Source organism: Leguminivora glycinivorella, chromosome 24, assembly GCF_023078275.1.
Source record: "Leguminivora glycinivorella isolate SPB_JAAS2020 chromosome 24, LegGlyc_1.1, whole genome shotgun sequence".
Lineage (NCBI taxonomy): Eukaryota > Metazoa > Arthropoda > Insecta > Lepidoptera > Tortricidae > Leguminivora > Leguminivora glycinivorella.
In genome coordinates, this window is record NC_062994.1 from 3,030,724 (window position 1) to 3,043,253 (window position 12,530).

General features: G+C 38.4%; 1 protein-coding gene across 1 annotated transcript; it reads right to left on the reverse strand.

Annotated features, from left to right (window-relative positions):
* Positions 1-262: 262 nt before the first annotated feature.
* Positions 263-11,442, reverse strand: LOC125238898. The gene is made up of 5 exons (XM_048146386.1): positions 11,407-11,442; positions 7,579-7,704; positions 4,087-4,345; positions 2,928-3,103; positions 263-519 (listed from the first exon to the last, which is right to left on the reverse strand). The coding sequence occupies exons 1-5, from the start codon at positions 11,438-11,440 to the stop codon at positions 365-367; spliced, it is 750 nt and encodes a 249-aa protein (XP_048002343.1). The 5' UTR covers positions 11,441-11,442; the 3' UTR covers positions 263-364.
* Positions 11,443-12,530: the final 1,088 nt, after the last annotated feature.

Genomic DNA, 12,530 nt, shown 5'->3' on the forward strand with positions numbered 1-12,530 from the left:
GTCGACATACAACACTGACGATATTCGATTTAACGACTGTCGATATTATTTTCGGCTTACACTTATTAATGACAGGATTCCATGTGGATGAGATCCTAAAACCTTCGTCCCGATTGAAATTGCGATGTTTTTTGATTTCAATGGCTTCACGCACTTTTATACTGTAGAAATGGCGTTGGCGAATGGGTAGTTATACGCGATTAAGTCCCGGTTTTTAAAAATAATTATGTGTAATAATCGTGAAAGTTTAAATCAGTATTTTTTTTATTGTTTTATAAGTGTTTTTATATTTTATTTTGATATACATATTGTAAAAAATCCTGACCTAGAAACCGAAAATAAAGAAAGAGAGAACCAATATGACTTATGAAATATCAGTGGTTGGCCTTGAGCTAGGATTCATTTTCCTTATGTTCATTAACTTCTGCGCCAAAGCCACGACGTCTTTCATGTCCACGTCGAGTTTTGCAATCTTCTCGTACATTTGGAAATATGACTGTAGATCGTGGTAGGATGTCCCTGCAACACAGACTATCGTAAACAACCTCATACCCTACTCGTAGTGTTGTGTTCCTGCCGGTAAGGCTGCCAGAGCTCAACGAGGGTGCGGTGTGCTGACGACGGGAGGACTTACCGAACTTTGTTCCGTCTACTGATGTGCCGACGGAAACTTTCCAAAATTCTGAAATTTTCACATAGGAAAACTTCGGAAACTTTCCGTAGGGGAGCCTGGGGTCAATAGGAACGCGGGTCATTAGAAACAAGTCAAATAACTCCGAGACGGATAGGCACAGCGGAGGCGGTCCAAGGGGGGGAAGGACCGCCAAACCCGTCCGAACCTGTCGAGCAGTACATGCCGCGGCTGCGAGCCCGTCGAACGTTTTTAAGTGACCGTATTACTTTTTTGGCAGTAAAAGTAAGTATTTTTCATGTTTTTGTTTTGTTTCTTGATCAATAACCACTGGCAATATGCTGATTGTACTAAACTACAATAATTTGTAAGTATTTTACTTGAAATTAGCGTAGTTTGTGTATGCCTACAATGTTCCGTTATTTTAGTATCCAATTTAAAGTTTACAAATAGCTTAATGGGGCAATAGAAACAAAATTCTTGGTGGCATTAGAAACATGTTTCAATTGACCCTAGTACGTTATTTTGAGTTTTAGTACGTGATTTTTTGTTTCACCATCTACTGAGGCACCAACTAACAACACTAACCAAGTTACGTAACTCCAGATAAAACTCAGACATCTATTGAGGCACCAACTTATGTGACAGACATCCAAGTTGCAGGTTTGGATACAGAGTGAACTGAAGGAGACAATACCAATGCCACTGCGTGACAATTCCTACCACACCTCCAATTCCTGTAAACCTAGCGTTTGGAACTTTTTATGGTCTAAATCAGCCATCCACAAGCCGCTTAAATATTTTTACGCCCGAAGCGACCAGGCCATTCCCTGCTCCACCGAGGGTACAGCCAAAAAGGGGTAGGAAAAAATAAAGCTGACCATCTACACGGATACGCCGAAAAAAGAAGAAATCAGTAAGGAAAATTAAACAGAAAAATGAACAAACGACGGTGAAAACAAATAAAAAAAATCAATAAAACAAATAAGGGCAAAGGTAAAAAAACGAATCAGACCTAAATGGCACCTTCTTCGGAGGATGAAGTGAATAGGTGGCATTGGATAATGCTAAAGTCGAAGACTGTGTTTCGGTCATATGATTGTAATGTAAAATAATTGAAAGTAAAGATTATAATAATATATCCATTGATTGTTCTTGATGTTTCAACTACCCCTCACCTTTGATTCATTTGACCCAGGCATAGGGACGTTTGAAACATTTTCCGAGGTTTACTAAAAATCTTCTTACTATTTATTTGTCGCTTATGAAGCCAAATAATACATTTCACCATGTAGCTAGATAACTTGACTATAATTGTGACCACTCAAGTTACCAATTCAGTAAAAAACTAAGGTGGAATACTCGATTTTGTCGAAAACGTTCCAATTGACCCCAGCCTCCCCTACTTTGTAACGACAATTGTATGGACGGAAACTTTCCATTTCATAAATTTAAATTCCCTTTATTTTTCGTGAATGTTTCGTGAATTTTTCAAGAAATTTAAGATTTTTTTGGAAAGTTTCCGCAACTTGCACATCACTAGTTCCGTCTATTGTCCTTTGAGTCGTCGGCAACCCGAACCCTCTTCGGAGCTTGTACACTTTTTGCTGTGCACTTGACACAGCAAAAGGGAGTGTACAAGTTTCTAATGGGGTGGCAACGCGCATGTGACACTCTTTGAGTTGCAGGCGTCCATAGGTTCTCGAGAACTACTCATGAAGAAACAATTGTAAACATTTTTATCCTCTACAAATTAGTTAGCGAATTCACCGAGAGGTGGCGCTATACCTATAGGTAGAGATCGCTTTTTAGCGATAAGACCGCCTGTTGTTACCTAGTTATATATACTCTCACTCAACATTCTGCATATTTATAACATGTAAAATGGTGCAATAAAGAATATTTACTTACTTACTTACTTAATTATAGTCAAGTCTTTAAAGTTACACATAATTATAAGTGTCTAGTCTGCCAAAAATGTAATATTAAAACAGTTTACAACTTTATTACAAGCAAAAGGAATTGAAAACAGAGTACAGATTAATACTATTGTAATATTAGCTAAAAAATGTTGAGCATTAGACTTTTTGTATGTCGCGACATCTATTGACAAGTAGCAGTACTGATAATGTACGCTAGGTGACGCGTGAATGACGCTAGATGTCACTACAAATAACTTACATTTACTGATGTATGGAGTTACAACTCTTCTTCTACGGTTTGTATGGTTAGGGAACCCTCGGCGGGCGAGTCCGACTCGCACTTGGCCGGTTTTTTATTTTAAATATTTACTTACCTTTAACGCCTACATATTTATAATCGACGTACTGAACGTAGTTAAAGTGCATGGCGGAATATAACAATAGTTGCTGTTGCCGTATGTCCCTCATAAGAGCGAAGCAATAACCGATTTTATACTCAAGTTTTGATTTATATTCCGTTCTCAACATTTGGCCTAATGTTAATTTGTACCTGTAAAATATAAAAATACTAGCTTTTGCCCACGGCTTCGCTGGCGTTAGAAAGAGACAAAAAGTAGCCTATGTCACTCTCCATCACTTCAACTAGCTCCACTTAAAAAATCACGTCAATTCGTCGCTCCGTTTTGCCGTGAAAGGCGGACAAACAAACAGACTCACACACTTTCCCATTTATAATATTAGTATGGATATTTCAAGGAATCTATTTCCTGAACCAATGAGAAACCAAGAATGTCAATATATCCATACTATAATATTATAAATGGGAAAGTGTATGTGTCTGTTTGTTTGTCCGTCTTTCACGGCAAAACGGAGCGACGAATCGATGTGATTTTTTAGCTGGAGATAGTTGAAGGGACGGAGAGTGACATAAGCTACTTTTTGTCTCTTTCTAATGCGAGCGAAGCCGCGGGCAAAAGCTAGTATACAAGGTGCTCGCGAGGAACCCGCATAACTTGAACCACGCGTTTCTGAGGCCAAAAGAAAGAAAAAATGTTATATGAATTTTAAAAATTTTCGCAAAAAAAAATTTTTTTTTTTTTTACTTTTTTGGACGTATTTTCACATATAAAGTAATTTTTATCCATGAAGTTGGCAATAAAATTAGTTCCTTAATTTATTTTTCTAAAAACCAAATTTTTTGGAAGTTTTTCTTGTCACATTTTGACATCTATCAATGACTACTGTGAGACTATGCTCCACAACTGCGCATCAGCGCCGTTAAGAAGAGCTTTTCTGAGTAACAATACGGAAATGTTTTTTTTTTAATTGGCAATAACTCTGAAACTAGACGAAATCTAGAAAAGTTTATATGACATTTTAGTCTTAAAATGTGACCAAGAATATGCCGTTAAAGTTATATGGGTTCCTCGCGAGCACCTTGTATAATAAATACAAAGATGATAGGTATATGTAGATGATCGGAGCGCATAGTTATGTGTCGATTTTTTTTTGATGATGATGAATTGAAATTACCTCGCCGCGTAAACAAATTGTGTCATCAAATCAATGGCTCGTTGCATAGCGCTTTTCTTAATTTCCTTTTCTTTATTTTTTGTTGTTTTCTTTTTCTGCCTCAATATATTTTCTTCTGACGTCGTTTCGAACTTAAAACTTTTCGTCTTTTTCATTTCATCGTAAGTGGCTTTTAGTTTTTCGAACCGTTTAGAGCTATCCTTGATGGAGTCAAGGTCAAAGTCGGGTATCACGCTTTCTGTGTTTTCTATCATTCTGTCTAAAAACATTCGGTTTATAGACGGTCAAGGAAATCTTGTATCTAATAAATAAATAAATATAGTACATTACGATACAAGTGCGTAAAAAAGGAAGTTCGAAACGAGTGGCGATAAATTAAAACACGACCGAGAGGAGTGTTTTAAATCGACACCAGTTTCGAATTTCCTTCTCGCACGTGTCTACGACGTTTTTCAGTATAGATGAGCCTTCAAAGTTTCGACCTGGCATATAATGAACCACTTCTCGCACTAGTGCGTAAAAAAAACACCATCTGTACTGAAAAATAAATAAACTAATCGCAAAAATTAAAATTTTGTAAAAACCCCGACATAGTGTATGTGTTACGTGTACGTTAATATATTATAAAGTTGAGTGTAAATCCAAACATGACGATTTTTGTATGTAACCCTTTAGATTAGATTAGATTAGATTAGATTTCTTTATTTCATGATAAAAATTACACTATAAATTTGTTACATGCCAAAGTTATGTTTATCTTCTCATCATGATCGTCAAAAATTACAATATGAATTGAAAATAATAAAATGAATAGTTTCTCCCAATAAGGATCGTCATTTACAAAGAGAAATACACAAAGCACAATAAAATTAACAAATGAAATAAAATCAGAAATGAAATACACAAAGCACAATAAAATTAACAAATGAAATAAAATCCGAAGTCAGTGTAATCAAATGCATGCTATCACAAATTCAATTCCATGTACTCATTTACAGAGTACAGAGGGTTATCTAACAAAAGGTTTCTCAATTTGCGCTTAAATGCTTCGTCACATGGCTCATTCCTAAGACTAATATAAAATTATGTTTTTTTTTAATATGGCTCTTACAAATAGAGATAAAATAAAAGTATGAAGAACCGATGGCCGTTGCTCTTATAATTCTATCTGTTAGGAGTTTCAACTCAAAAGTTGTCAAAAATCGATAAAAACCGTCATGTGTGCTAGCCCTTTAGTGTTATGGCTCATCCATTATTTCTCTAACGTCAAGAAAGGCGAGCTTTAAAAATTTGCCGCCATTCAACTCCCGACGTTAGCTCCCGAATGGATGGACCGATTAAGATTTTTTCCCATCACTAGCTCGGAAACACGTGTTTTGTCCTTTAATACCAGCGGGTAATAAGGCATTTTATCCATTAGTGGGTAAAGTAATTTGAGCTTGAATATAGCCAAATTTTCGCCTTAAAATTGATAAAAGTGGGTTAATCTAGTGATGAAGATGTTTTACCGCCTGTGGAACTACTGGAAGCAGTGACAAACGCGTTTTTTTGCGTTGTGCTTTCCTCGCTACCTATAGTGAGGGGAAAAGTTTTGTGTTACACTCGAGTGCAAATGTATTTTATTACTTCTCGTTTGTTGAAAAACTCGCCAAGTTCAGGATTCTATTTTCGAACCACTCACTTCGCTCGTGGTTCAACTATAGAATCCTTTCACTTGCTCGTTTTTCAATTCCACACTCGGCGTTAAAATACAAATTTGCACTCTTGTATAACAAATAACTATTTCTCTGTAAGCTTAATTAGTCGGGAGTGTTCTTAGCCATGTTTCATGATAATCGGTCCACTATGTTAGGGGTATTTTCAAAATTTTAATTTTGTCATTATTTTTCTATCGGATTTAGGCAGTATTGCAGTGCGATATTACTGCGACAATTCTGAACAACCCCGCTCATATTTGAAGCGCTTTACTGTAGAAAATAACGTACTTGATTTCATAATCCAAGATGGTGGTTTGTCTAAGATATTTACCTGGGGTGAGTAGGGCCAAGTTTTTTTCATCACACACACTTTTTTTTATGAAATGAAATATTTATTTTCCAAGTAGGCATATCACAATGCGCATATGCACGGCAAATAAAGCTACGCCGGCTCTAACCCGACGCCTCAGCCATGAGAAGATTTCAGTCCCCCCTCAGTTGGAGGGGCGTATCCACTATGGGACCGGCAAAAAAATCGGCGGGCCACTTCTTTTCTAAACATTGCATCTTATAATTAACATGCATTAAAAAAAAAACAAGATGCAATTTAAAAAGAAAAAGTATTCATAAAAAAAAATTGAATACATTATTGGAAATTGGAATACATTATTTCTGTAGCAGAAGCCTATAAAATCGCATCTCACTCCCCATTCGTAACCCAACTCCCCCCGCGAACCCTACTCACCCCAAATGACGGTAATGACGCCGTCCGGTTTTTTTTAAATGAAATAGGAGGCAAATGAGCAGAACGGTCGCCTGATGGTAAGCGATCACTGCCGATGGACACCAGAAACACCAGAATTGTTGGAGGTGCGTTGCCGGCCTTTAGAGATGGGTGTACGCTCTTTTTTTAAAGGTTTGAATTGAAGGTCGTATCGGTCCGGTAATGCAGCAGGCGACAATTCATTCCACAGTTTAGCCACAGTATAATAAAGAGTACTATCGTACAGTATGGCTACTCCCGCTCCCCGCTGAAAGTGCCGCCCACCCCCTCTCGGTTACCTCACATTTACCGCCTGTCAAAAACTCGAAGAGTCGACCTGTCATATTTCACTCATACAAGCATAGTACGCGTTCACCTACACGAGCTAAGACTGTGTGCTAGGAATGCGCCTCTTTCAATATTTATTTGATCGCCAGTGTTCGAGGTGTGGTTTCGCTGTGCGAGGTAGGAAGTTTCTGGAGAAACGCATAGTTGAGGACTGCCAGCTATCAGGATTTCAGATATTTGCAGCAGTAATGTCGCATTGCCGCTGCAGTAATCCGCTTTGTGTGGTAGGGCACAGCACAGCGGATAATCGTCTCGCTCGAATCTAGAGCAGAGCCCAACTGGGGTAGTACCTCCGCCTTACAGAAGACCGCAGCCAAATAGCACTAGACCATACTTATAGTGTTGTGTTCCTGCCGGTGAGTAAGGCTGCCAGAGCTCAACGAGGGTGCGGTGTGCTGATGACGGGAGGACTTACGGAACTAACTTGTTCCGTCTATTGTCCTTTGAGTCGTCGGCAACCCGAACCCTCCTTGGAACTTGTGCACTCCTTTTTGCTGCGTACTTAACACAGCAAAAGGGAGTGCACAAGTTTCTAATTGGGTGCCAACGCGCACACGCGCACACGCGCGTGACACTGTTTGAGTTGCAGGCGTCCATAGGTTACGGTGACCGCTTTACATCAGGCGGGCCGTATGCTTGTTTGCCACCGACGTAGTATATAAAAAAAAGTAATCGCAACGTCACCTAATTCTCCTTTAGTGAGAGGGTTCGTGTACATATAGTCCCTTGTTTGTTGTTGAAATTCCTTCATATCGTGAGGAATTATGTCTTTGTTGAATGTGTAGTTGGCCAGGGCGTAGCATTGAGAAACTGCAAATAAGAATAAGAGAATAAGAATAAGAATAATTTACTGAAAAACCTTATTGCTAAATGTATTTATGCGTTTACTTATACAGAGTGGGGCCTGTAACAAAGGCGAAGAATTGAACTGTAGGCTATTCTCCTTATACTGATCAACATTTGTTCAGCGACTTTTAAAAATTATGAAGTCTTTAAATTTTTAATTTTTCATACAGAATAAATATTAGCTTCAACGTACGCCATTATTGTTGTCATTGACGTTGTCTGTCACACTTTAGACTTAACAGAATTCGCAATACATTACTTCTTAGAAAAAACTTTCAAGGGTAATAAAAATCAAAATACAAGTTATTTTTAAAAGTCGCCGAACAAATGTTGATCAGTATAAGGAGAATAGCCTAGAGTTCAATTCTTCGCCTTTGTTACTGGCCCCACTCTGTATATGTGCAGTTTTACGTGCGCCCGAACTAGGAAATACCTATAGACGGATTTCTTCTATATCTTCGGACGACGGATGGTGGTGATGATTCGGATGATGGTGGATTCAAAGACGGTCTATAGAAAATATACTGAGGACCACTTGCACCAACGAAAATGGAGGGTTAACCCACCATTATACGGAATTTGGGCATTTTCGCTAGAACATTCAACAAAAATATTTTTTTCAGTTACAGATGGTGTTTTTTTACGCACTAGTTCGAGAAGTGGTTCATTATATGCCAGGTCGAAACTTCGGAGGCTCATCTGTACTGAAAAATGTCGTACGATACACGTGCGAAAAGGAAATTCGTAACTCGTGTCGATTAAAACACTCCCTTCGGTCGTGTTTTAATTTATCGCCACTCGTTTCGAACTTCCTTTTTAGGGTTCCGTAGTCAACTAGGAACCCTTATAGTTTCGCCATGTCTGGCTGTCCGTCCGTCCGTCCGTCCGTCCGTCCGTCTGCGGATAATCTCAGTAACCGTTAGCACTAGAAAGCTGAAATTTGGTACAAATACCTATGTATATCAATCACGCCAATAAAGTGCAAAAATAAAAAATGGAAAAAAATGTTTTATTAGGGTACCCCCCCTACATGTAAAGTGGGGGCTGATATTTTTTTTCATTCTAACCCCCACGTGTGATATATTGTTGGATAGGTATTGAAATATGAATAAGGGTTTCCTAAGATCGTTATTTGATAATATTAATATTTTCGGAAATAATCACTCCTAAAGGAAAAAAAAGTGCGTCCCCCCCCTCTAACTTTTGAACCATATGTTTAAAAAATATGAAAAAAATTACAAATGTAGAACTTTATAAAGACTTTCTAGGAAAATTGTTTTGAATTTGATAGGTTCAGTAGTTTTTGAGAAAAATACGGAAAACTACGGAACCCTACACTGAGCGTGGCCCGACACGCTCTTGGCTGGTTTTTTTACGCACTTGTATCGTAATGTAGGTAAATTTTATGTTTTTCCAACTCAGAATCACGAGCCCTTTCGATCTAGGGCAAGACACAAAAAAATGGTCCCAAATATTTCTATTATTTTGCATATTTCCACTTTGTAACCGCTCTACAAAATGTTTGAAAAATGGTAACGAAGTGGAAAAATTAAATTTGGGATGCTTTTTTCACCTAGTAGGATTGAAAGGAAAAATGGAAAAATTCACACCTCCGGCAGGACTCGAACCTGCGATCTCTGGCCTTGCCGGGGCCATGGGGCCAGAGGTCGCAGGTTCGAGTCCTGCCGGAGGTGTGAATTTTTCCATTTTTCCTTTAATTTAAAAATATGTAATATCGCTCGCAGACGTTTCTGCTTGATAAAAAAAAAACAAATTTAGGATTGAAAGGGCTCCTGATTCTGAGCCGGAAAACCGTAAAATGTAACTATTTTCGAAAAAAAAAAAAAGAATTTGAACCTTTTTCGCGAAAATGCCCATTTGGCAGTTGACAGCCCACTAACCCTGAGTTAAGTCACAGTATAATAAAGAGTATTATCATACAGTATGGCTGGCCACTCCCGCTCCCCGCTGAAAGTGCCGCCCACCCCCTCTCGGTTACCTCACAGTTACCGTCTGTCAAAAACGCGAACAGTCGACCTGTCATATCTCACTCATACAAGCATAGTACGCGTTCACCTACACGAGCTTAGACTGTGTGCTAGGAACGCGCCTCTTTCATATATTTAATCGCCAGTGTCCGAGGTGTGGTTAAGTGGTTGGTGCAAGTGGCCCTTACCTTACGCTACAACAGGGGGGTTACCATGACGTACTAAAGACGTTCAGTTTAGGTTGAGAGAAAGGGACACAGCTATAGCAGTTACATAGCTCCGTCCCTCTCTCTCAACCTAAACTGAACGGCTTTAGCACGTCATGGTAACCCCCCTGATAGAAATAGTGCGTAGACTCCCTCCGCGCGGAAAAAATGAAACTTCCTAACATAACCTCAAAAACATTTTGTCAAGTGACCATCACGTTTTTGCGTTTAGTTACGCCCATCTTTACGAAAATTATACTAAGACCGTTTTCGCGTAGCAACACGGGATTTGGTAGCTGCCCTCACTGACCCGCCATCAAAATACACTCTATATATCACAGATGTCATATATACCATAGATCAAGCAAACGTATCTACTTAGCGTGTCAAATGAACTCAGTGAAATCCACTGAGTTGTCCGTCTTTAATCGCAGCTTGCAGCTTTCGGGCGTCAATTTTTGTAAGTTGAAGTCAATCAAAACATAAAAAATGCCTCGTTACGTGATATTCAATTGCAACAACACAAAAATTATGAACAATCAAGAGCCTGAGACATATTTAAAATTACAGGCAAGAAACAACTTCAGTACAAAATTTGACACGCTCGGCCCCTATACAAATAGATGAACTTGTTTCTTCTATATAAATAAAGTTCTGTGGTTACGCCCATCTTTACGAAAATTATACTAAGACCGTTTTCGCGTAGCAACACGGGATTTGGTAGCTGCCCTCACTGACCCGCCATCAAAATAATACACCCTGTATATGGCTCACGTGTTCAGTGGATACATGTGGAACTCAACTTAACAGTGTAATAATGGAAAACCTGCACGGGAAGCATGGTCGCGCGATAGACGATAAAATATCAGGCCGTCCCTATTGCACTTACAAATAGTGCGATAGGGACGGCCTGCTACTTTATCATTTATCGCGCGACCATAATTGCCTGCCTGGATCAGGTATAATGGCCCCCCAGTCGAGAGTGTCGAGATTTGTGCCTTACATATAGAATTCCGTTTTCAAGGAATCGAGAGAGCCTTTGTTCTGGTGAAAATATATTTAAATATTTATGTGGCGTTCAAACTCAAGTTTTTCGCAAAAATCGCGTAACTGGGTGCGTAGCCGAATGGCACAAACGCTCACGAAACGAAACGCTAGTAGATATCTATCTCTATCGCTCTTGCATATTGGCGCGACAGAGCCCGACTAAGTGGCGCGGCGTTTCGTTTTCGTTTGGCGTCGGAGAAATGCCGTTCGGCTAGTGACCGAAGAGCTGGCGACTTCCTCGCACAACGTATCAGCATTGCGATACAGCGAGGAAATATCGTCAGCATCCTTCTTCCAAGGGCCTATTTTAGATATTAGTTAACTTTTAAGTTTTGTAATTTGTCTTAGCTTCTATGTATTTTTTTTCATTTAGGCAAATAAAAAATATTTGTTGCAAAAAAATATAGATCTGAATTAAAACTTACTCTGTAAAAATATGGAAAATAATATAAGTAACATGACTGACACTTCTTTGTTCTTATGCAATAATGCGTATATTGCTAAATTTTAATATTAACATAAAACGCAAACCTTGTAATTTGCAATTAAAACCCAAATTATGTATAAAACTAGCAATTTTATTTTTAATTACAGGAAAAATGTTAGGTTACTATAGGCTAGTTGCCTTACACTTAAAATAAAATGTTTTATGCAGTGCACGAAATAAAGCACCACATAATTAGAAGAAAAATGTGGACAGAAGTTATGTTTAAACATAATTTCTATTTAATAAGTCAAAGAGAAAGATATAAAGTTAATGAATTGACCGTGACGTCACTCCTCGGTGTTTCATAGTAATTCCATATTAGCAAATCGTTTTGACAGTTCTTAAAAAGCTGATTTGACTAGTAGGAAACTAGCCTATTACAATACATACATTAATTTCCGAAAAATCCTGTAAGATTGTAGGTTTATTAAAAAATATCAATCCGAAGCCGTGCTTCTTTCTAGATAAGTAAATAGTAAGTTTCGCTGGCTTGGGCGAAGTCTTGGTGGCTCAGTTGGCAGAGCGCTGGAGTATCGATCCAGAGGCCGTGAGTTCAAGTCTCAGCCAAGGCAAACATGTTGCACTTATAACATTTATTCTAAACCTAGTGGAAATTGCAGACGTTTCTATTTATCAAAAAGTAAAAAAAAATATGGAACATTTTCCTAGAATGTGACAGTCACCGGCAATAACATCGCAAAAAAACCGGCCAAGAGCGTGTCGGGCCACGCTCAGTGTAGGGTTCCGAAGTTTTCCATATTTTTCTCAAAAACTACTGAACCTATCAAGTTCAAAACAATTTTCCTAGAAAGTCTTTACAAAGTTCTACTTTTGTGATTTTTTTCATATTTTTTAAACTTATGGTTCAAAAGTTAGAGGGGGGGACGCACTTTTTTTTTCCTTTAGGAGCGATTATTTCCGAAAATATTAATATTATAAAAAAACAATCTTAGTAAACCCTTATTTATTTTTAAATACCTATCCAACAATATATCACACGCTGGGGTTGGAATGAAAAAAAAAATATCAGCCCCCACTTTACATGTAGGGGGGTACCCTAAT